Here is a 26,825-nt window from a genome sequence, read left to right as displayed (position 1 = left end):
CTTTATTTAGAGACAAAGTATTAGAATTTGTTACGTACGATTGTAAGAATTGTAAGAATATACTCTCTAAGGCAAGGTGGGTGACCAATATTTTTTGAAAAGACTCTTTATACTGCAATATCTTGAACATTTTACACTGAAGAAATCACGATGGGATTTTGTCCTTCAAGATTTTAGACGGCAAGATTTTGTCCTAGGCGAGATTTTGTCCGCGATATTTTGGCCACACAAATTCTACCCGTTAGATTTTGACTAGGCAAGATTTTGACTCACTAGGTTTTCTCCATACGAGATGTTTTTCCGCTATGTTGTAGGAGATGAGGGTTTGGCCACGCGAGATTTTGTACCCAAACCACTAGGCTAGCTAGTCAATGGTCACACTTTAGTTTTCTCTGGTCATTTGCACCGCACACTGGGCTTGCATGTAGGTTGCACATTCACTGGATGACTAGAATACTTCCGATCCGTGATTTCACCTCGTTCCTACCGGGAAAATCTAAATTCAGTTACAGTATATATGGCTTTCAATTTTAAATATTTCTCACATGCCTGGCTGCTTTTCACAATACAGCGCCTCCGTAGACAAACTATGGATAGTAAAATACTATTCTATATGCGTACACTCACTTAACATAACAATCATCTTGCACTGACTATAATTGCCTAATCGTGAGTTTCTGGAAACCTCGTGCACTCCACTTGCCGTCTACTGTGCTGTTTTCTATAACAACATTGTTTCTCAGTGTTCGATATTTCCAGTTTTGCAACTCAATTATTGACTTGCCTTCGTACAAGCTGTTAGTAAAATTTACACTATATTCTTGTACATTTGCTAGATAAATGAATATACTATATTGCAAGCGTACTCACTGCCCAAATTATTCCAACATATATAGTTCCTTGCCTGAGACCGTGGCCAGCAAAGCAGGTCTCTAAGTCTAAAATCATCTTGGGTAGGTATCTGTATAACATCTGGGTACAAACATCCCTATATCATAGAAAAGAAAAAAAATGTTACAAAAATACTCTTTAATTTCTTTATTGTATAGTTTAAGAAAATGGAAGGGAATAATACTAAAAGAAATGTTGAATCTTGCAAGATGTATCTCAGTTAAATCTGAAGTATTACTTATATTTCTATAAAAGACCACATACTGATCTTTCCATGTTTTCTTTGGCCTAGACACTTGATTGTATACTTTTAATAATAGTCACTATGAATTAATAGGTTCATCGATATATTTCTTGCTAGGGATTTTATAAATAAAACCTATTTTTAAATATTGTTTGAACAATTTGATTTGATTTCACTTTTGGTTCAACGTCCCTTTCAGCAGCAAAATTATATGGTACGTGGCTCTACAGCTTAACGTGGGATGCGAACCACATGAGTTTCCATCAGGAATCAAATCCCGATTAGGTCTCCCATGCTAAAGGTCCGTACTCTAACCTCTTAGCCACGAGAGAGATCGATGTTTGGACAATAATCTAATGTATTACTGTACTACAACTCCTGTTAGTACTGCCAGATCAATAGTTGCAAATTAAGTTTAATCAATTATTTACGACTTTGTTTTGACGAAGGAAAGAATCATTTCGTTGTCGTCATTTAAATGTAAACCCACAAGGTACGGTAGCTACTACGTCGCGTTCGAGGTAAAATAGTACTTTATGTGAGCGAACAATTTAGTGAGAGATGCAACGGACAAAAGAGACCCATTTGTTATCTATATATCACCCTGTATTTAGAGCGCTGACATTTCTGGTAGTGTAAGAGAAAACGCCTGCTGTTGAATGAGCCACGTTTCCTCGTCGTGGTATCCAGGATGTCCTGTATGGTGCAAATTGTTTCCCTTTTGTAGTGGTTTTCAGTATAGGAAGAAAAGCAAGTCACACGGAGCTATATCCGGCGAGTAGAGGGAATAGTTTACTACAAGGATTTGCTCTTAGCCAAGAAGTAGGGCACCATTCGTGGATTGTCACTTGGACAATTGTCATAATGTAAACTCCACTGTTCTGAGGCCCACTTGTTGGGCCATAACGATAAATAAATCACGTAATAAAATGTAATACAGCTGAATGTAACTCTTCATCGACGATTTAAATTCGCGATGCACGATCTCGATCATGTAAAGAAAATATAACTTTTATCACTTTCACCCTAGATCAGACTTATCTTGCATTTTAGCTCTCGGGGAAATAGGTAACTTCTAAGCGGACATCATTACCTTGGTTTCATGTAACTATAAATCTTTGATTCATTATTTGTGATTATACTGACCAGGAATGTCGGAATAAGAACAATCTAATCAGCGATGCAACTAATTATCCTGTTTGAGAAGGTAAGAGGATAATTTAAAGATGTTAGTTAAAGATAAATCAAGAAAAAGCGTCGCTTGCGAGTACAACAAAAATCAGATTGTATGAAAGCATGTGTTTCAAGCGGAAGCGGAGAAAGCCATAAGCCAAGCACGCGCCAACTCGCTAAGAGCTCTTTTGCTACTAGGGTAGTATGAAATGAAATAAAATGAAATCTTAAGTTTTACGTCCCACGGTTATGCCGGTTTGGCTAAAGGAGACGGTGATGATGAGAGATGAGTGAAATGGTGGAATGGAGAAAGTGGAAGGAAACGGGAGAACCCCGAGAAAACCCACGAGCACGGTGTTTGTCCACCACAAAGTCCACATGGCGCGAGCTGGGATAGAACCAGGGACCCCAAGCACCAGAGGTGAACGCTCTACTACTGAGCCACCGCGCCCCTAGGGTAGTATGCGAGAGAGAGTAATCTCACTAATGAAAACAGTTGTTAATTATTAATTGGTGTTAGAAAGGACCTTATGAAACTCATGAAATACATATTAATGAAAATGACCAACTAATTAAGTTTATTGTTAAAACTTCAGATATATCTTTAAATGACAAAGTAAGATACGCATTGCTGGGGTGTATCTTCAGGGGGCAGAGCACAATTGCCTCCCCCCACGAGTTTGAGAAACATATGCTTTTTAAAAAATGTATAGTAATGTCCTAATAAAAAAGTGAAATTCTTATGTCGGTTTAGTACAATCTCCGCCCTCCGTAGCAAAGTTTGAAATGGAGCTACTGAGTATTTTGTGTGTGTTTAGAACTTGCGTCCTATTTAATATATTACTATCGTATTTAACAACGCGCATCCTGTATTTCAGTGAACAAATATAGAAACTCACTTTACATTTGAGCATTCATTTTTACTTTGATATTTAGTCACTCAAACTACTTTCCCTTTTGACATCGATTTATTATTAGACAAACTTCGTTGAACCCTAGTATTATCAACTGACTGATATTTTGCCGACTGACCGGTACTTTGATCAGGCTTAATATTTCAAGCTTAAAAATACAATTATTCTTAATTTCTTTTGAGGATTATGAACAGGTATCTGAAATTTTATTATTTTAGAGTTGGCAGTCTTATTCAACAAGCGTCGTTAGGACCAACTAACTGAAATAAAATTAAAACTACGAATAAACTTGTCTCTACATGCTTTATCTCGTAAGATACAGCAAAGGAAGATAAAGTAGAAAAGGTTCAGTTCAGTTCATTTTGGGTTTAACGTCCCGTTCAGCAGCGAGGCTATATGAGACGTGGACCTACTGATTATCGTGGAATCCGAACCACATGAGCTCCCGCCGTGAATCGAACCAGGGTCTCCCACGCCAAAGGCGCATACGCTAACCGCTTAGCCACGGAGGAGCTCAAAAAAGTAGAAAAGGATCGTCATAGAAATAACAGCGAAGCAACAATAAAATTATGCGGTGAATAGGTGGCTTCACAAATGTCTCTTACCCTTTTGTCACTCGCGCCAAATTTAATAACATAACTAATCGCGCGTTTGCTTTTTTCCAACATTGACATTCTGAGATACAAACAATATATTTAGTAACATTTATTTGAGGTAATGCATGCAATTATTGAGTAAATTACTTAGAATATTTCGAATTGCTGCTATAGTGTTGTCAAAATGTCTTGATCCGTGGCAAATTGCGAACTACAGCTCAAACCATCGACACGCCCACGCGTTGAGCCAATAAGAGTTCAGCTGTTGCTAAACGAGAGAGCCTTGGCGAAAGGGAGTAGATTCCTTCTGCGGATAGCAGCGCCTGGGACAGAAGACTATGTGTCAAGTCAATGTGGTATATCTATAACTTGTCAATATCTCTTCTCTCAGGTCGGGTTTCGAAATCATCGAATCTAATGCCCTGAGTAGCAGTAAAAAGTTCGTGTAACTCATTGTTGATCTTACGATTGGAATTCCTGTTCCGTCACATGCCCACAGTGACCTTACATCATCACGTGCTCCCTTCTTTGTGGCAATCAAATAAAGACGTCGAAATAAAACCATTAATTCCGCTCTTGAAGTTGCTGTACAGTTGCAATGCGTTCTTCGTCGAAACTTGTTCGTAATTTGTCCAAATACTTGTAAATGCATTTTACAATTTCATCAATTACGGCTACATCGATAAATTAAAAAAAAAAAAGTCATCAATTTTCTCAGTGATACCCTTCGCAGTAAGTTTCGGTCCTAGCATTTTTTCACAATGTTTTTACACTTTGTCTTTGCCGATGCTGCCAGTTACTTCTTCCATTTTGTTTTTCTATCTTTCACAATGAAACAATCCTCACTTTTTCACTGTAACTGTAACTAACATCCATATCGTTTGCATCTGAGTCTGCATCTATACTGTTCTTATCTGCTTCAATATCATGATCAATATCATCTTCATTCACTTTTTCATTACTTCAATCCGCATCACTTTCAGCAGCCACTAATTTTCGATAGTTAACATCAGACTCATCATTAATATTGTCAAGTCACTTCTGTATCTCACTTGTATTCAAGAAGCGAGACATTGCTTAGAAAAAACAAAACTTTACTCGTAAACAGTAATTATCACATTAACGATAGCGCGTTGGAAAATTTCGAACTTTATAATAATATATGGTTGCTACTTTCATTACGGAACTACTCGCGCGTTTGAAAAAAGCAAACACAGACGAAACTATTTCCTCAACCTGTGCTGGAAGCTACTACAATTGCAGCACGTTAGCGAGCTTTTAGGTGGAAGAGAGGGAAGAACCACTTGAGGAATAGCAGTGAGGGTGACCTCTGATAATGCGACCGTTCGTAAAAATCATTAGTGTTTATTCACCTGTTTGCTTTTTTCCAACAGCTAACTAACTAACAAACTCTATGGCCTATGGAACCCGGAGGTTCAATGCCGCGTTCACAAAAGCTCTCCACTGACGTCTATCCTTAGCTAACTGCATCCAGTTTCTACTTTGTATTCCAATCTCTGTGAGATCCATTTTAATATTGTCCCCCCATCTGTGCCTCGGTCTTCCTAATGGTCGTTTTCCGATTGGTCTTCCAGTCAAGACTTTGAAAGCGTTTCTCTTTCTTCCATTCTAGCTACATGACCCGCCCACCTAAGCCTCCTAGACTTCACGACCCTAACAATCTTGGGTAAACCATATAAATTATGTAGTTCCTCGTTATGAAGTTTCCGCCATTCCCCATTCCCGTTCCTCTTGGGTCCGAATATTCGTCTCAGGATCTTGTTCTCAAATACTTTCAGTCTATGTTCTTCCGTCAGAGTAAGTGACCATGTTTCGCAGCCATACAAAACAACAGGCATGATTATCGTTTTGTATATTTTAAGCTTCAAATTCCTCGACAGACTTCGCGACGACAAGAGATTTTGAACCGAATAGTAACACGAATTCCCTGCTTTTAGTCGACATTTAATTTCTTCGTGAATATGATTTTCCTCTGTTAATATTGATCCTAGATATTTGAAACTATCCACTTTATCAAAAGTATTATTTAACATTTTAACGCATCCATAATTTGCTGTATTCCGGTCCCGACGCACTTCCATGTATTTAGTTTTATCTGCATTTACTTCTAAACCCATGACCCTGCAAGCGTTTAATAACATCTCTGCATTTCTTTCTATTGTTCTCCTATCATCCCCTATTAAATTTACATCATCAGCATATGCCATAACCTGGTGAAAACCGTTCAACTGTAGGCCCTGGTTGCTATCTTTGATTTTCCTTATAGCGTATTCCAGAACGAAGTTAAATAATATTGGCGACAATGCATCTCCTTGTTTCAGGCCATTTTCGACGTGAAAGCTCGTGGAAAAAATTTTCCTACCCGGGCTTTACTTTGGGATTCATTTAAACATATCTTAATTAATCTAATTAGCTTTCTCGGTATTCCAAGTTCTGTAAGAACGTTGTATAATGTTTCTCTCCTAACTGAGTCGTACGACTTTCTAAAATCAATAAATAGTTGATGTACCGGGGTATTGTATTCCCACTTTTTATCGAGTATTTGGCGAATGGTAAATATTTGGTCGATAGTTGATCGATTCCGTCTAAATTCGCATTGATAATCTCCAATAATTTCATCTGCGTATGGGGTCAGTCTTGCTAATAGAATATTTGAAAGGATGTTATAGGATGTTGACAGAAGAGAAATGCCTCGATAATTATTACAGTCAGTTTTGTCGCCTTTCTTGTGAATTGGAACAATGATTGATTCTTTCCACTCTTGTGGCAATTCTTCCTTGTTCCAGATAAGGAGAATGAGTTTGTGTATCTTGTTCCCCAATTTTTCGCCTCCAGCTAAAATTAACTCAGCCGGAATTTCATCTACAACCGGTGATTTGTGTTTCTTTAATTTCTTTATAGCGGTTTCTACTTCTATTCGGTTGGGTTCTGGAATATACGGTTCTGCGGTGTGTATCTCCTTTTCTTCACGCACACTAGTTTTCGGTTGCGTGTTAAGCAAATCGTCAAAGAAATCTTTCCATCTATTTAAGATGCTATGTCAGTGAGAACTGTACCGTCAGATTTCTTTAATATATAAGCACGAGGTTGATAGCCTTTCTTAAATTCGTTGATTCCCTTATACATGTCCCGGATGTTTTTATTTTTACTATTATCTTCAAGTTCCTTAATTTTAGCTTTCAGAAAAACGCGTTTCTTTGTTCTAAAAGTTTTGGATGTTTCCCGCCTGATATCTGCGAAATTTTGTGTAGTTATTTCATTCGGAATTTGTAGCCAGCGTAATTTTGCCTGTTTTCTCTTCTCTGCTAGTTTTATGCATTCCTGGTCGAACCATGGTTTGTTCCTACGTATTTCCGCGTGTCCCAATTTTTCTTTTGCTGAAATTTTAATGCTATCTCTAATTTCAATCCAGGTATCCTCAACACTAGTGCACTCCGAATCTTCTAAAGCCGAGAATCTATTCGAAACTTCAATCTGGTATTTCTCTCTTACCTGGCTCTCTTCTAATTTCTTGAAATTCAATCTCTCCGTTTTCGGACAATGAATATTATCTTTATTCAACGATAACCTTTCTCGTATTATCGCTGCGACCGACAGGTAGTGGTCAGTGTCACAATCAGCCCCTCTAAACGACCGGACCTCAATTATGCTAGATTGCCTTCTTCTATCTACTAAAACGTGATCAATTTGATTGTGTTTTCCCGTCTGGTGATGTCCAAGTGTATTTATGAATGTCGCGATGTGGGAATTTTGTACTCTTCACGATTAGGTTTTTGGATGTTGCAAAATTCACGAGTCTAACACCGTTGTCATTACTTTCCTTATGCAGACTTTCGTTCCCTATAATCGGTTTGAAAATATCCTCTCGTCCTACCTTCTCATTGAAATCCCCTAGTAGAATTTTCATATGGTATCGCGGGAGTTGGTCAAATATCCGTTCCACTTCTTCGTAAAAACTGTCTTTTATATCGTCACCCTTATCTTCAGTTGGAGCATGTACATTTAAAACAATAATATCACACCACCATCCCTTAAGAGTAATAAAAGAAAGTCTGTCAGTGACAAATTCAACCCGTTTAATTGCTGGTAATATACGTTTATGAACGAAAAACCCTGTTCCTAACTGGTGATTTTTATTTCCTTCCCCGTAAAAGAACGTAAAATTTCCGGAATTCTCAGATCCATTTCCTTCCCACCTAACTTCCTGAACTCCTACTACGTCCATCCTGTATTTCTCTAACTCACTCGTTACAGATTTTAACGCGCCTGCTCTATAAAGACTCCTAATATTCCATGTTCCAAATCTCATGTCATTTTCTTTTGCTGAGGTCGTGCCAAGTTATCAGTCCTTGTCCGAGGCTTTTGTGAATATTTCTGAACAAGTGCTTTATTTACAGGATGAGGTTGTTAGCCCTACCCAAACCCCCAAGCTGGAGCACCACTCCTAGTCGGCTGTCCGCGACTGCTTATTCAGTATATTCGCAGCTAACCTCTATATCTAGAGGCCTTCTCCTCGATCCGCAACCTGAGGACGCGCCATGCCGTGGTGACAGGAACCCACGTTATTTTTCCAACAGCTCCAGTGACAAAAGGTTACAGTGCAAGATCTGCCAAAATTAAAATCTAGTCGCATTCAGTGGCCATCTCCAGCAAAGACAAAGTGGCTGTATTCTTTTGACGATCAATTATCTCAACTTGTGAAGAATTGATTTATCAATGCAGAATGATAAACACTCTGACTTATGTGTTAACTATGTTCGTACCTTCTAATGATTCACTCCGTTCTATTGTGAAGAGATTACATACATATTCATTAACATGTGTACTATTGTAGTTTATCTATTTTATATTTTGATATGTTTATCTTACGTTTTGATTGGCTATCCATGGTGATGATACGTTGCACATCAAGTCTTCTTAAGACATTAAAAAAATTACTTGGTTCTTTTGTAAATATTTAACTTCGTTTTCCGGGCAACCAGAGAATGTATTCAGATTAGGCCACATTTTGATGTTCCAACAAATTTTGGAGACTTTAGCCCCAGTCTGTTGCATTAAAATCTATAATATCAACATATTTTCAATAATGACATTTTCATAGAGACAATAATATTATACACACAATCTTTAGGCATTGTTGCAATGTAATATAGGACTATAATTTAGATCATTTTAGATATATGTGCTACTTTGAGAAATTTTGACGTTGATGACCTTTCTTAAGTACAGCTACATATGAACTACAAGGATTACCAACAGTCTTAGTGTTTTTAAAGATACAATACTTCAACTTCTAGAATATTATATTGGTATTTCAACAAAGAAATGCATTTATTCATTTTTAAGATGTTTTTACTTTGCCTGCTTTATTAATTGCTTTCACATAGGCTAGTTGTGCACTATTTTAATAAAAAAAAGGTACATAGCTTTTTTTCATTTACAATCATCATTAAGTCAAACTTCTCCTTATAAGTGACTTTATTATAATTAAAGCTGACGTAAAGAATTCCAAATTAACATTGAATCATTGCGTAGCAACTACATACAAGCAGTGATGCCAATTTAGCCTATTTTTGGCTAAATCTAGACTATTTAGAGAGGCATTTAGCCATACAAATTTACGAAATACTTATAGCCTTAAATAGAGCTAATTTGATGAAACTCTTTTGTCATTTCTGGTTATTTTATTAGCCATTAAATTAATTCTAAAAATACCTTTTTCTTTTAAAATAATTTTTTTTTAAAAAAAAAAAGCTATCCTATTTGTCATTATACATTATCGTATTAATTGATTTTTCTAGACAGAGAGTGTTCCATTACGCAACAAACAATTGTTTTTCATTCTTCTCTCTCTCCACCCGCGGATTTACAATTACTTGAAAAAACTTATCGACTCAAAAACAGTGTGCGTAGTTTGAGGGACATTTCCCTAATCTAGGGAAATTTCGTAAATAAATTTAGCGAAAGGGAAAAAGGGAATTTCTACGTTAAAAAGGGAAATTCTTGTACTGATTGATTTACCAATATAAATGCTTAAAGTTTTGTTCTTCAAAAATAAACGAAAACAATAACAATATTTTTTTTGTGTGTGTGTTCAAAGTAGCATAATTTAATCCATTGTTGCCTGGGCGTATTTATGCTTATTTTTTGTTTAAAAAAAAGTTACGGAAAAAGTAAAAGAAGAAGGAAAAAGCAAATGAATAAAACAAATGTGTTCAATACTTCCTTTAATATAGCTAAATTATTAACTTTATCACATGACTTCTGTCATACAAATTAGATACTCAACAAACTAGGGAAAGTTTGACAAGAAAAGGGAAATTTTTTGTATCAGTTGAGGGAAATTTTCTTAAGAAAACCTACGAACACTGCTCAGAAAGAATTTTAGTGTCACTGCCGTAACAGCCCCCTTTGCTACCTTTAATTGTTTTAATTTTCGTATTTCAGTGCAAGAATGAAAGCTTTCTAATACAAATTTAGTAAACTACTCGGTTCTTCAAGACACATATATTGTTCTTGCATACCAAAGGAAACACATAGTATATCTAATTAGCTTGAAAATACTCAATGCAACCATGAGATTCATGTAGGTGTACGGAGAAATAAGAAGTGTTTATAAGGACTATAACTACCGAAAGAAGTGCTACTAAAAATTGGGACAATGGCAGTCTAGACAAACGCAATCAATCCATAATCCAACGACATGCATTCAGTTCCAGCGCTTCGGCTAGTTACGGCGTCGTCGATGATGACTTATTTCAATTCAACTGATAATATGGCTGTTGACTTTCACAAGTTAGATGAGCTGGTGATGGATTTTATTGTAATTTAAAGTCGTGTATGTTGCTTGTTACTATTCAGCGAATAATATTCAACATTTCAAATTTTACTATAATTCACTTATAATCCTACACACAACAAAGGGTTTAAAACTTACAATGTGAGTTATAGGTTAGCAGTTCAAAATCTAGCTATTTTTTGCTTAAAAATGCTTATTTCTGAAGACCATCTAGCCTATTTTCTTCAAAGGTTGTTGGCAATACTGCACACAATATTACTTTAAAGGAAATCCGTATTAAAAAGCTGCAGACGATCCAGTTTATACGGTCTGGACAGCCGATTCATAGATTAACAATAAGGCCAGATTAGAGAATGGTTTCAACATGTTGATTAACAACTACACGATTCTTTCACACAGGTAGAAGGGACAAAGTTGAATTTGTAGTTTAGTGTGAATATATGATAAGCTTACCAGCGTATATTATTCCAGTGGGATAAACAAGGTAAAGGAAAGCGACGTAATTTGGTAAAATTCACTATGCAAGAAGATGGAAACAAAACATTTAATAAATATTACGAACTTGTGAAATAAGGAAGTCAGCAAATTTATGAATGTGTCACACACACACACATTTTGACCTAGTTCTTATTATAATTGAACAATATTGCATGAGCAGAATAAATTGTATCTTTACTCGAACGTTCCCATTTTAGACCAGAATTCAGATTAATAATTACAGACAAGAAAGATTTATTGGAAAGTGCTCTCCTACTTCATAGAACATCATCTTTTTGAATGAATTGTGTTAAACCATAAGTTTATACTTTTCTCCATTTATTTGACTAACTTCGTTTCACCGTGTGCAGGAAAAATAAAATAAAAGAGCATTCAGAAAAGCGCTGTTACAATTTGTTTCTTTTCCTGTTTTTATAAATTATGTACCTTGCATTAACCTTTATTAATTTATTCTAATTTTTAACAAGCTTATTTACAGTTCTCACGAAGCACCTATTGAAGTGTTTCATGATCTAACTTCGAAGACTATCACTATATCCTGATGAACTTTATATATGTATAAATGGATTGAACTGAGAATCTTTTGTTTCTAAAGTTTTGTTAAAAATTAGAAGTGTATATGTAAACTACGTATGTTTACGCATCATTTCGACATCGCTGCACTGATATCTATTATTCTTTCTTAGTTTCAAAGAGTAGATACCTTCTTGCTAGTTCCATACAAGGTTATTAGGAAGTTTGGCCTACCTTTAGTATGGCTATTTAATTAAACTATTGGGATAATGAAAAATGGGGAAATTAAACAAACTTAAAAGAAAAATAACCGACTTCAGAAACGCACTAAAAGCAGAAAATACAAACTAAAAAACAATAATAACCGTCTTCAATAAAAGCGCTAAAATAATTGGAGATACACACATATACCACACTAGCACCTCAGTGTGGCGGATATAATTAGACTGTGGTCCATACTAGATTTGTAGTATGTTAGTGAACCCACAAGCACCCATGTTGTCATGTTTGAAAATGCGGTAGACTTCATGCGAAAATATTGAATGTTTGCAGATTGGCAACACTGCCATACTGGGATCCTTGGGAGACGGGGACATACACTGTTTTCCATTGTCCAGTGCTGCTTCTGTCACATTTGTCATATATTCTTTCAATGGCAATCACGCCATCTTCAACATTGCGATGTTTACACTTGTTGGCAACACTGACAACCTAGAATGGTTTGGAGACGGTCACACTCAACGTCTTTTTGCTATAGTTCGTGTGATGTTTCTGCAAAGCTTAGTGTATAAACGTGTATTCGTACGGAAAGTATTTTACAATTTTTATTGTTATACTTGGTTGAACACTGATGAACTGGTGTCCTTGGAAGAGGAATATGTCCGAAGTAAATTTTCTCTAGTGACGAATGATGTTTATGCCGCGTTTTCATGGATATACATCGAGTGGTACAGAAACCATCTGCCACGTTGTATTTACAATTCGTTGGCAACACTGACGACATAAGTACGTTTGGGTGCAAAGTTATATTATAGAACCCTTACTCAAGTCACGTTCTGGCAGTGATCCAAACAGGAACATGGTGGGCTTAGAGGCATACGTGCGATACATTGTAATATTGATTTTTATTTCTGTTGAATATACCATACATAGGGTAACAAACACCAACAAACTGGCCCCATATAGGATCAGTTTGCGGGTTTGCCTGTTATTTGAAAATGGTTTCGTACTTCTCATGGCAAAAGCTTTCAGATGATATATAGGTTTTCCCCAGGTACTTGGTCCCGGTATGGTATCATCCCTAGTAAGTTAACTTTAGCTTTCAATTTAGGATATGCAGATAATATTAATAAATTTGAAAATCCGTGGAGAACATATATTTTAATGAATTGGGTAAATACAAGGCTTGAGCTAAAGATTTTTTTTGGAAGAAGTAAATCAGTACACACATGCTGGAGCAGATAGTTCAATTTCAGGATTAGTTTCGTTGTATTTTCTATCATATTAACGTTTCCATATTGAGTATTATCTTTGGTGAATACAGTCAAAAAAAGACTCAGGAACAAGTTGAAAACGAAAACGCTTTCTTGAACTTTAACAGTGAGATTCGGGTTGCGCCATGTGCAAAAGTTTATTATCTATGCAAAATTTCAGCCGTAGTTTTACAAGTAGTTGAAACAACTCAGCTCGGTACACGCAACCGAGACAAAAGAAGCTTACTCTCAACCTGAAGAAGAAGATGATGATATTTATTTTTGTCAGGGAAGTTCTGGTATAATTTTATGTTATTATAGGAATCGAATTTATTTAGCTTTGTCTCAGCGCGGAAGCTTGGGTTGGCAGCAATGCAAGTGTACCTTTAAGGAATCGTGAGAGCGAAATACTTTTGTGTTATTTTGATTTCTAACTTGTTTTTCCATTCAATTCTACTTCCAGTTGAACGTTGAATTTATAGTTTACAGTTAATACGTTAAGACGTTAAATTTAAAACGTTAAGACTGCTGAAGTCCCCATTAAACATCATATAATCAATCAATGAGTTAGGACCACGTACATTTAGAGAATACTAAATATTGAAGAGTTTTCACAAAATGAACTGTAGAAATTTTGAAATGGAAAATTTTGCATGTGTTGAGTGAACATTTAGTATATAATAATCGATAATTTTAAGCCTATGTTAATTTGTTTCCGATTTGTAAAACGCTTTTCAGGCCAGCCACCCTGAATGAGGTTTTCCTGGGTTTTCCTCATTCACACCAGGCAAATGCTGGGGTGGTACCTAACTTATAGCTCCCAGCCCGCTTCCTTCCTCACCCAATCCTTTCTTCGTTCCCTTTTCCCTGATTGTGTGCTCACCAAGTGACGTCATCCCTCAAAAAACGTGAAGGGCTAAATGGAATTAGATGCCGAAAGTCCATGAATCTAAATTTAAATCCTAAATCCGTGTTGTAAACATAATTAGTTCATGCATTAACTTCTGCACACTGTTAATAAACTTCGTCATATGGAAACGCAACGTTTTGATAAATTATCTCATATAGGCACAGTATTAAACGCATACCATTTATTTATTTATTTATTTTTGAGCAATGACTTTAGAGAACTCTGTCAAAAGATTAGTCGTATAATTAAATCTAATAGTATATCACTAGACCTGTACAACTTCGTGGTTATCGAAAGGCTGTACTTAGTACTCGCTATTAATATTAAATAATAATAATAATAATTAATAATAATAATAATAATAATAATAATAATAATAATAATAATAATAATTATTATTATTATTATTATTATTATTATTATTATTATTATTATTATTATTAGAAGAAGAAGAAGAAGAAGAAGAAGAAGACTTAGAGCCTAACACTAAAGCATAATTTACAGTATTCCATTGATGGCATAGTCAAATTGTGATAATTCCAAGAGAATGATGAACGTAGTTATACTGTTCAGGACATTACTTTGTGTGCCCCTCCCACATTTTAAAGGCTAATAAAACAGAAAGTGTATAGCAGATAGATAAGCGTTTATTCAAAAGTAGTGATGAGCAAATGCAAGACCAAGACCAAGATCCAGGATACAGGAGTATACAGGAGTGTATTAAATATACAGGACCAAAAAAAAAAAACAATGCATATATATATATATGTATTGTTTACGTGTTGTTACTTAAAAATCAATGATTTCTTTTAGAGTGCTGTTAAAAACCTTGGCATACCACGGAATTCTACGCAATATTCAACGGCGCCGATTTCTCTGTAAATTTTGGGGGCCGGCCACGCAGGATCGGCGCTCTTGACAATATCACATTTACAGTGAATTGAATACTGCTGAGCTACTTCACTAACTAGTAAGATTGTATAAATTTGTCTTTATAGAAAACTAGCAGCGTTCACCCCGCTTCGCTGCGGTCACCCCGGAACGCAATAAACTTTGTTACTTAGATAATTTTTACTTTTTCGCTTTCAAGTGATATGATAAAAACCATAGAAGATTGCAGTAAATCTTAACATTATATCGCCTGTCATTTATGTTAACCCGCCCCGCTTCGCTGCGGTCATCCCGGTGCTGGCATATTGTAAAAGTGTCTGTAAAAATAAGCAAATCAATTAAAAAATTTTAAACAGAAGATTCAAGCTATTTTCCGCTGTATATCGCCTGTCATTTATGTTAACCCGCCGAGTGACACGGTCATGCGGGTTGCATATAAATACGTTTATTTTTACCTATGATGAACTAATAACAAAGGATTTGTACGTTATGGACACCTGAATGGTCAATTATCTCAAGACACTGGTAATTAAAAATTAAAGTGATATGATAAAAACCATCTAGGGTCCAAATCCTAATAACCCCCCAAAAATGAAAGAAATTGGTTCAGCCGTATTAGCGTGATGAGCGGACAAAAAATTGTACGTTCTCTTTTATATATATAGATAGTATAATTAATTATTCTAATACTCATTGTTGCTCTTTCAAAACTACAATAAATATTTCATGGAATTAATGTGAATTACTGTACAATGTTACATTAAAAAGACTAAAACAATGCAATCAGCATACGTATTCCTTTATAGTATTAATATTAATTAACTTAGTTACTATTTCCGTTGGTAAGAGTTATATTTTTAGCAGGTTTCAAAATTTGGCAGCCCTGAAATTACTACATTCGACTTAATGACGCTAACCAAATATAGATAACTAACCAAATACATAATTTATAATAATTTATTCTGAAATAAAAAACGTCAATGGATATTTAATCCTAGATTACTAACATACGTAAAATTTACGTGCAGCTATGTATTTACTCATCGCTTTCTTCCTATAACTGCATAAACTTCCGTCGCCACACTGTTTCCACTGGTTAGCAGTGTTCGTAGTTTAAGGGAAACAGGAAAATTTCGTAGGACAATTTAGCAAAGAGGAAAAAAGGGAACTTTTTGATAAATCTTTGAAAATCCAGGAAAATTCTTAATATATTTAACTGATATATTTTCAATAACTGATTCACCAATATATTTATATAAATTTGTTTTTCAGAAATAAACCAATGTAATAGCAATAGTTCGTGTGTGTCTGCTCAAAGTAGCATAATTTGTACCCATTTTTGGCTGGATATATTTGTGTTTATTTATTTATTTTATTTTATTTTATTTTATTTTCGTTTGTGGATAAAAGTGGAAAATACAGTAAAAATAATAGAAGCAGAAAGCATGTAAATAAAACTAATGCGGTTGGTACTTCCTTTAATATAGCTAAATTAATCTTATTACATAACTTCTGTTGCAGGAATTGGACACTCAACAAACTAAGGAAATTTTAATAAGGAAATGGAAAATTATAAGTAATTAGAGGGAAATTTACTTACAAAACTCTACGAACACTGTTGGTTGGTTAGCTTTTTGCAGGCCCGCAACCAGCCACATAGGTTTGGGGGAGCCATGAATATGTTACGGAAGGCCAAGTCGCCAAAAATTATCTTACCAATATATAAATTGTGTTTTTTGAATTAATAATAAAAAATTCTATTGAGGCCTGGGGGGCCACGAAAGGTTTAGGGGGGCAGGCCCCCCTGGCCCCCTCTAGTTGCGGGCCTGGCTCTTTGACAGCACAATGGAAGGTTATGTATGACAACGTTTCATCTTCGTCAAATTTACGTATCAGTACTAACATTTGTGTAAGTAAACATGGTAGGAGTCTAAGGTTAAGAAGGATTGAAGAAGAAATCAGTTAAAAACAATATTACAATTGTGGCTCATTTCAAAGCAAGCAAAAAATAAATAAATAAAACGATAATTCTCCACATAAATAAATAGGCTAACAAAGCAAAAATGATGTAGACGCTCGATGTAACGTCATAATGACCTCACAAAAAATATCATATACTGGAACTATTAACAGAACAATAAACGAACTCATTTTATACATTGGATGGCCAGTTTATTTGTTTATTTATAAAATACATTTTCGTTGTTCTAGTTCTTTCTCTAGTAACTACCAGTAAAACTTAATAAATATTTCTGGATGATATGTACCATCAATACGGACTCTTAACTGTAGACGTCAGATAGTAACTGAAGACAACAAGACAGCAATACATAACAAACACTAGAAGAGAAAAACAATATTAATTGCAGAGGAAAAATAACTACATTTAACTAGAGATGCAAGGGCTCGGAAAAAACCGGCTTTTTTGAAAAAAAAAAAACTCGGTTTTTTCTGCTTCGCTTTTTTGCTTGGGAAATTTTGGGCTTTTTTTAAAATTCTGCTTTAAATTGATAAAGCAGATTTTGTTTCGCTTCTCTACAACACAAAAAGTCATTTAATTAGTGGTTGATGCCGATAATAATATAAAACCTCGAAAATAAACCATGAATTTTGAAAAGATATTTCAAACAGTTTTACTTCTCAACATATTTACATTATGAATTCCAAAGGATTAACCTATGTATATAACAAGATTTATTTTAACCTCCTACATACAAAAGTAAGCAGGGTTGGCAAGAGCCATGGTTGTTTTTGAAAATGCCGAAAACCCGTTTTTTGGGGGGAGTTTAAATTAGGCTTTTTTTGGTTTAAACCAGTTTATTTTGGGTTTAGATATTTTGCTTTATGTATTTCTATTACATATTGACAGAAATAAGTTTATTTCGTCTTGGTGTTATTATGCAACAACGGGGTTATGCTGGAAGAGGTCACATAAGCTTAAAGAAGTCCGGTCAGTAAATTTCTTAAATTGAGAAACTCCCGCCCTAGCCATCGGGAAAATCCCGTTATTACTCTAAATGTAAAACAATAACGAAAAAAATCCTGTTATTGCTTTGCATGTAAAATTTAAAGGTCAACGTATCATAATCAGTACGCTAAAACTGAGGTATTAAATTACAAATTTAGTGCGTACATATCATTGAAAGTACAATCCAAGCTAATGTTGGAAGCTACGTAGGCAATCGATAAATTTTGTCAATTTATATCAATATACCTTATTTAAGCAACCTTGGCTTCTTTATAAAACAACAGGCATTCAGGCATGGAGAAATATACAATTTAGTTTCGTTTCGTATGTTCAGGCTTAACATCCTTACGTAATACCGAGGTTATCAAGGAGAAGAATTTCGCTTAAAGTGACATCCGAACCGCTACTTTGTTTACGCATGAAAGAAGGGTTGTGGTTCGACCGAGAATTGAACATGGGACACCTTGATTAAAAAGTGAAGAGGAAATAAAACTAATCGGTTTAAACCAGTTGTTTATTAAAAAAAAAAGAAGAAAAACAGCTGGTGTAAACCAGCCAACCCTAAAAGTAAATACTTCTTTTAAAAAAAATACTCAAATAAGTAGCAAAATTCTATGTAGTATTTTTACTTCAAAATATTCCATACCCTCTTTTTGGAACAAAATAAAATTAAAATAAAACATAAGAAAAATACTTAGATTTATATGATACACTTAAAGGCTGCACACCTAGAGCTTTTGGTTTTGTATATTCTTGAAATTCTACAGTTTTATATAAGCACCATCACGGTTTATTCAGTCCTCAAGTTTTCTGTATTTTTAACAAGAGGGATTGAACATGAAGGGTGTGAGATAAGAACATAGTAACCCATAATTTTACTATTTTAAGAAATTAGAAATTTTCTACTGCACAATCCATTTTGAAAGTCGGAACGCTGATTTTTCACATAAGTCTCTACATGAGCGATTAAACGAAGCGGTATGCGTTGCTGCCTATCTGATGCTGCGTAACTCAGCAATTGAAAATTTGTTAGTTACCATGTTCTTGGCTCACACCCTTCATATCATTATGGAACTCTCCCCACCCCACCAACACACACACAAAAAAAGGACTACGGAATATATTTAAGTTAAGATAAATACAACTGCACAACAAACATGATTGACTGGAGCTTTTGCGCTTCTATCGAGAAGTCCGGAATTCAACTCAGCATTCGACCATTCTGACAAAACTTTTCTTCATTCCATCTATGAAGTAGAAATAGTGCGTGTACTGTGAGTTGGCTGATTTCATTTCTTATTGTTTTTAAATCGTTATTATTACTAATTACCAGCAGTGGCGGTTTTGCGAGGGTTAGGGGGGCGGTCTTTCGGACTGAAGCCTGTTCTCCAAAATTACGGAATGTCTAAAACAAACGAAATATCTATTAGTTATGCCTTTACTCATAAACTTTAAGCTGCCGTCAAATAAAAATTACGAATGTTTAGAAAAACTAAACATTAGTAAGAAAAAAACCCTCCCAAAATACTTTTCTAAATCGGCCACTGATTCTCAGTATAAAATGATCTTCAAGGTTGTATCCGGAAGATTATCGCTAAATATATAAACGAAACGAAATACAGTATTAGTTATGCCTGTACTCATAAACTTCAAGCTCCTCCCAAATAAAATTAGGAGATTTTAGAAAATGGAACAATCAGAGAAACCCGTCCCAAAGTACGTTTCTAAATCCGCTACTGATTATTTGTATAAATTAGTATTCAAGGTTGTATCCGGAAAATTATTGCTAAATCGTTGCACAGCTACAGTATAACAGAAATGTGGAAGTACGGTTAGACGGATATATTGAAAAACGTACGCTTTGACGGATATATAGAAAAACGTAAGTTTAACTTCTGCGTTAGAAGCTAGAGTACTAAGCTCTTAGAAATGAAACAGACGACAAACTGAAATGATATCGAGAAGAAAAAATATCGATAACTCAAAAGTTAAAATAAAGTTGAGGCCTCTAAAATTGCCCTCAAATACTACATTCTTCATGTTAGCTTTAATTCGTAAAACATGTGCTCCATCCATCTTGATGGTGAATTTTAGAGCGAAATATGGCATTTAGGTTATGAAATTCTTATCTAAGTATAGAATATACTATAAGAAAGCTATTTAGATAGAAAATCATGAAAATGAAAAAAGCCAAAATTTCCAAAATTCCCCTTTTTTCCCCAAAAAAGCCGGCTTTTTTGTATCTCTACATTTAACTGCTAAATATAAAAATAAGTTTTAAAATAATCGTGAAATTATCCTGCAGAAATAGCATTTATGCATTATTCATTATTTATTTATTTATTTTTGTTAGTTACGAGGAACAATAGTGTAGAGTAGAGTAGAGAGTGTAGAGTCGTGTAATGAACAGTTAATAGTAACAAGATGTCAATGGACGTACACTTTTGACGACACATTTTTTTTTTTCAAAGTACGAATTTTAGATTTTGCTTGTCTTTTATGTAGAGAATGCCATGTTCAAAACTGGCTAACTGAAACTAAATGTTTCACTCTCCTGAAAGTTAAAGATTGATGTATTAGCACTAAATGCAGCTCTACCCGGTGAAAGGAACAACACTTTTCACTTTTTAAAACTTTGTGTTCCGTATTACGTACTAGAAGTGAGCAAGAGAAAGGGAGAAGAATGGAAGTTTCCAGTTGTGCATGGGCATCACTTCAGACTCCAAGGAGCAGACAATTTCCCCTGACTTTGAGATTTACCTAGATATATCCATTTTAGTCAATAAAATAATAATATAGCAATGAAAAATATAAGAATCTACGTACATCGGAGGTCCCCCACCCCAAAGCAAAATTTTAAATGATTCTACTGCAATCTGACCGATATTTTTACTGCCTGACCGTTATATTTATTTATTTATTTATTGTCGTGAGGCTCAACTACACATTTTCAAGATTTAAAATCCACTTTCCCTTATCTATTTTGAGAATTATGACCGGGGATCAGTGAAGCCATATCTAGCATCTTGGTGCTAGATCTAGCATAATTCACATGCATTTAGCATCTAGCATCTTGACTTTAGCATCTTGGGCAAATCTAGCATAATTTCATTCTTCCCTCTAATGAACAGAAAAAGAAAGAAAATTTAGATGGTTCAAGGACCATCGGGAATTCTTCTTCATAGTTGAAGCGATGGTTGGAACAATGAGACCAGTCAGTATTTCCGCGGTTGTAATTTATTGTTGAATTCAGAGAAATGTTCAAAAACAACAAAACATGACTCTACAAAACATATTTACTTACCCATAGTTTTATTACTGTCAACTTAAACCTGAATGTTTGGTTGTCTGGGATGTTTCTGTCCTTTTCAATTTACAACTTGAGAGGGGATGGATATGAGCATCAGGGGAGAGCTAGTAATACACTAAAGAAATGCTTCAGGCCTGTGTCGGAAGCGGCATGTTGTGTATATATTTCTTAAAATGTTATCCATTCATAAAACATAAATTCTACCTTTCTCCCGTATAAAGTGCATTTACCAATTTATTTCATTATCATGCCTGACAGCGTCATATTAGCTTTCTACAAGAATACAGTTGAAACACTTCATTAAAATAATGAAGATAAGTAGGGGCGAGTCCTTAAAATTAGTTAGGAACGATAATTTAAAAATCTGGCATAATTTACAAAAATCTAGCATAATTCAGACCCGTCTTTGGCATCATCGCGAGTCTCGGGTGTGGCAACCCTGCCGGGGATTTCTATAGTTGGCATCCCAAATGGAATGCGTTAGTCAGTGAGAAAGACCAAGGGGTACTGGCATCAAAGTGCTTGGTTTAACTTCGTTTTCCATTGTTCTTGATTGTGTATGATTGGTGGAAAAAGTTGTTCGTGTGATAACAGCCAAAAAGAAGAGTTAGAATTTTTTGGCAGAGAGGGAGTTCTAATAGGTATTTTTAAATGTTGGATTTGAACTAATATAAACAGAAACGAAAGGTGCATTTATTATATTTTCATGTTGTGACTGTTATAGTATTCTCCTTGTAAGGGGAGATGTGATTGAATGTTTTTATTTTATGGTCTTCCTTCTAGGGTAGTATTCTTTTTTGTTCTGTGCATTTTTGTGTGTAGATGGTTGTTATCGATCTTACGTGGTTTAGTGTATGCTAGTATTGTAAATGGTTTCAAGGATTTTGGGTTGGGAAATTATTATTTTGGAAACAGTAAAGTATTTAAAGTTTCCGCCAATTTAATTTATATAATTTGTAAAAGCTTACTGCAATCTTTATAGACTTTATAATCTATAACAGTATCCCTAATGTCTAATACTAGTTTAGTAGTAGTTAAATTATTTTTCGTAAAAATTCGCGTGTTATCAACTTTACTGTTTCTTTAGCACCTTTTGGACAATTATACTCTTGCAAAACATTTCGATAAATTCGCATATAACACAGTGCAAAAAATGTGAATTTTGAATCTTATCGCAAGATGAAAGTAGGTGCTCCTTACTAAATCGCATACGCTGATTACAAATATGAATTAGGAAATATTCCATCATGTACTGTTATTTCTCGAAAAAAGTATGCCATATATGCCACATAACTCCTTATTTCATATAATAAGGAATGTATTGTAATTTATGAAATACAAAGTAACAGCTTTTGCGATACTTGGCAACGACGTCCGTACAATACAGAAGGAACGTATAGCTGTATCAAGTCAAGTTATGAACCAAACATATTTTGCATTAGACAGAGAAAAAAAACTTTTTGAAAAAATTAAAAAGTTTGAAATATATTTACAAGTTAGAAACGTTCCCAGGAAACCTCCTGTTTGTGAGTACATGCTGAAACTTTCTGTGGGAGCTCGCAGCAGTAATCTGTCAAAAGATTTCCTGTCCATCTGCCTTTATATCGACTTTCAATAGCACGATTTCTTGATAGAATTGGTCACCATGTTTGTTACTCACATATCCGAGATCAGGCAAAATGATAAAATGAAAGTATATTTTTAGAGACATTTCGCACCCCATAGTTTTGCACCTGTTCAGCATGTGTTCCACTAGTTTCCTGTATTGTCAGATCTTACGTTTGCAAAGAGATTGTTGCATACATCTATCAAGGCTAGCCAAGCTGACCTCTCAATACCTTTAAGCAACTCATCAAAAATAATATCTTTCATCCAGTCACGAGTCTGAGACGCAATGAAAATAGCTTCATTAATTTTTGCAGTAGTAATGACAGAAAATTTTGACAGTAAGAATGCGAAAATCCTGCCATTTTTAGTAATTACTTTCACAAAATTATTCATGAATCCCAATTCCTAGATGGAGCTGTGGTAACAGTACACTATTTTTTTTAAAAAAACACGGAGTTTACGTGTCACATTTTCCCACTAGGATTGAAGTTTCTTCTAGAAAAACCAAGTTTTATTACGTAATATTCTATTGTCTCAATGACACAATAAACAGCAATATTTTGTATAACCAGTCTGAATTCCCATAAAAAGTACCAGAACGTTGAGATTTTTCATTCATGGTTTGAATAGTCAATAGCCTTCAGGAGTAGACGCATGTTATCGAAGTAGGTTTCTTTTAACTAACCAGAATGGATCACTGGTATAGGATGTTTCTCGTTACCGTTATGCAAGAGAACAATTTTGAGACTCGTTGCCGAGAAATCTATAATTAAGCGTCATTCCTCCGGATTGTAAATCATTTCAAATTCTGTAAGATGGTAATCTTAGTCATTATAATATACCAAACTATCCGTCTTTGAGAGAAAAATTGGTAAGATCGAGCTGTCGATTACCGAAATGATACTAGTATTTCGTTGTAGTAGTTTTGCTTTTTAGGTGACAACCAGGTAATTTTGTTTGCCTCTAGCAAAGATTTAGATCACTTACAATATCGTTATATTCTCCCTAAGACAGTGGTTGCGGTTGGGACTCTGATCCAGATAGCATGTGATCAAGATCTAGGCGATCTGTTGCTCTTTCAATTCCATCTTGTTTCATATTCCAGTGTTCACTCTGCTAGTGGTTTTGGAACAGAGAGAGAATCTGGACACAAAACTGGCCAAATTCGTATATTGTGCATTTCAAATTTGTGTATGGAACTGGATGTTTAATTTACTTGAGATTTCTGTTACTTTTCTTAAACAAAAGTATCAGTCTGTAATGTAGTCTCTAGATTCCTTTTACAACTTTGGTACAGCAAATGCCGTACAGATTGTGAACAACCGTTCTATGATGCCCAAACCTTACCCTCATCAACATTTAATTGAAGATATAACTCGCACGCCGTTCTAACGAGCAGGTAATGGGGAAGTCTTTGGTTCTGTGTCGTCAAATCACCACACACACATAATAGAACATGCTTGGTGAATTAACACATTTTCCAGACATCGCCGTACACAAGAAACACGCATAAACTTTTTTCTTAAAAAGTACAGTAGGTTTGCAATATACATATTGCAGTAGCAGACTCAATGTGATCCCATTAGCAACTGACTGAAGCAAATAAATGCAACTCCACTCTACCTTCTAACCTAGCTATCTGCCTCTTTCGCTACATTACCCCCTCTCTGAAGTGTCGATTACAACAGCCCTAGGAAAAGACTATACTCGTAAGCGCCGGAACAACAATAACATGCATTTCCGAAGAAAAGTTTAAGTGATAGTCAAAAATGGTTTTCACTATCATAATTAGGACTCTGAAATACATAGAAATTTTTGTCCTGTGGTAATTTACGTTGTCACACAATGAAACTATATGTAGATTTTTATTACCTGAATAATTATGACACAATACCACTCCATTGAGTTCTCATTTACTCTCTAGTAAATCTAGAAGGGTCGTTTGGAGGGGAATTGCGTCTTGGATGATTAAATATAATAATTAATTATAATGTGACACTTATTAGTGTAGCATGTGATGTTCGAAATGGTAGGGGACACTTCTTACCTGTTTTCTTCATTTCTGTTTATAGCAGGGTGCAATCCTATGCTGAAACTTTCAAATACCCTCACTTTCCGTAACTATGTCGCCATTTTGTGCCCCAGGTGTTGTTCCCAGGCAATGATCCCATATTCCAGGATGATAATGTGCTTATTCACTTATGTTCGCTGAGGCAGTTGCGGTATGATTTAAGGAACATGGAGATGAATTTGGAGTTTGCTTGGCCCTCCCAACCCTAACTTCATCATAATTGAACATATGAGGTTCTTTTTGGCTACACTAATCCGGTCCATATTTTCTCTCCATCCTCTGTCACAAGGATGAGTGTACGCCAACGTGACGAATGGTGATATTCCAGTTCCTATCATTCAAGATCTCCATGTCTCGATTTCATGTTGCATAAGAGCTGTTCTGAGAATAAAAAATGATCTAATACCATATTGTAAGGTTACATACCCTCACGCATAGTAACCATCACATACGTGTTACTACGCTCATACAAAAACAATAGCAGACGACGAAAGGACACTGCCAAGAAGACAAGAATTGGGTTCGGAAAGACTACTGTTACATGTAACTTGTTTAAGAAAAAGAAGAGGAAGTAATTATAAATTGTATAGCCTACTAGTTGCGCTTTCAAATAATGGCTTACCAGCGTCGACAAATGGTTGGTTGACGAACTAAACCTACAAGTTTGTAAAATACGTAAGACATCGCTTCATACTGAAGTTGGTGATACTAACATGTAAGTGTAAAACAGGAAAGTAATAATAGAATATATTACGACGAGGTGAACCGTTTTTGTAAAAGAAGATATGTTAATTCACTTCGCAATTATAGTAAGAATCGGTTTTTTCATGTATATATAATACGTGCTACGAATTATTAAATGCTTAATGTGAGAACTTTTGTGAAGTTTAATACCTTACTTTGGATGGTTAAATGAAAGGCGGTAAGTCGCATTTAATTATATATAATTTTGGTACATAAAAACTCAGTTGTTTCGGTTTTGTCAAGAAATTGTACATACGTTTGTTTGAAAAGTTCCTATAAAGACCGATTTATTTATAAAAGTTTATCATTTAACCTGAAGGGAAAACTTTGTGACATATTCGATATATTACAGTTTTATATTCCGTGGCAAGTGATTGATTTTCCTGGTAGAAGAAAGTGTTTATTAAATTGGGATATTCAGATGAATTTATTGAACTCTTATCTGCTTCTCTCTGCTTGAACTACAAAGTTTAATTTAACAGAACGTGGGGTGATTTCTCGACTGGGATAATCTTACCCTTTGTGACTATCCATGCTTACTTCGGTAAGGTCACATGAGCATAGCGTAACTCTACGAAGAAGGCCGACTTCCCCTCATAGCTCCTCCCTTCAAGAAGAGACCTTTATCAGAAGACCTCTAGAAGAGGAAGCTATCAGTTCATTGCTGATCACGCACCTATTAACACTTTCTCTTGGTGCCGCCATGAGTTATGGAAAATTCCTTTGAAACTATCTCTTGAAACTGCGATCAGCGAAGGAAAATTCCTTTAATTCCCTTTCCCGAGGCTGCTATGAGCAAAAAATATATCATTTACCCACCCACTTCTGAGGCTACTATGAGCGAAGGAGTTATCCTCGATGCATGTCTAAGGCCATTACGAGCTAAATAAAATTGAACCTTTATTCCGAGGCCACTTTCATGTGCCGAGCATCTTTCATTGAACTCTGAAAACATTACGAGAAATGCAAAGCTTTCTAAAACCTTTTATAAGATTTCTATTGTTATAATAAGAGATGATGGGTTTAAATCTGTGTGTCGTTATTTCAGACCAAACAAAATATTGCAATACTAGTCTCATAAGAAGTATTTTTAAATTTGTTTACATTAAATTAATAAAGATCTGTATATGTAGCGAAGAGGATACACGGTATATAGGTATGCAGCACACCAGGGTCAATCCATAGGAAGTGGTCCAAAAATG

At 35.1% G+C, this 26,825-nt stretch overlaps 1 protein-coding gene across 6 annotated transcripts in view; it reads right to left on the bottom strand.

Annotated features, from left to right (window-relative positions):
- The window catches only part of LOC145672773 (uncharacterized), a 62,835-nt gene that overhangs the window by 20,004 nt on the left and 16,006 nt on the right, over positions 1-26,825 (bottom strand). For 2 of the 6 annotated variants that reach the window (XM_081741936.1, XM_081741939.1), the window contains exons 1-2: positions 8,709-8,914; positions 871-988 (exon numbers count right to left, since the gene is read on the bottom strand). In XM_081741936.1, coding sequence (XP_081598062.1) covers positions 871-988; positions 8,709-8,747 — 157 coding nt within the window. In that variant the 5' untranslated portion in view covers positions 8,748-8,914. Of the gene's footprint in view, positions 1-870; positions 989-8,602; positions 8,682-8,708; positions 17,263-26,825 lie in introns of those variants that run through there. The other 4 variants (XM_081741937.1, XM_081741938.1, XM_081741933.1 and 1 more) reach the window with 2 other exon arrangements.

The sequence above is a fragment of the Thermobia domestica genome, chromosome 16 (assembly GCF_964235325.1).
Source record: "Thermobia domestica chromosome 16, izTheDome1.hap1.1, whole genome shotgun sequence".
In the NCBI taxonomy this organism is placed as follows: domain Eukaryota; kingdom Metazoa; phylum Arthropoda; class Insecta; order Zygentoma; family Lepismatidae; genus Thermobia; species Thermobia domestica.
Note: the sequence above shows the minus strand (reverse complement) of the source record. Positions and strands in the feature narration are given on the sequence as shown.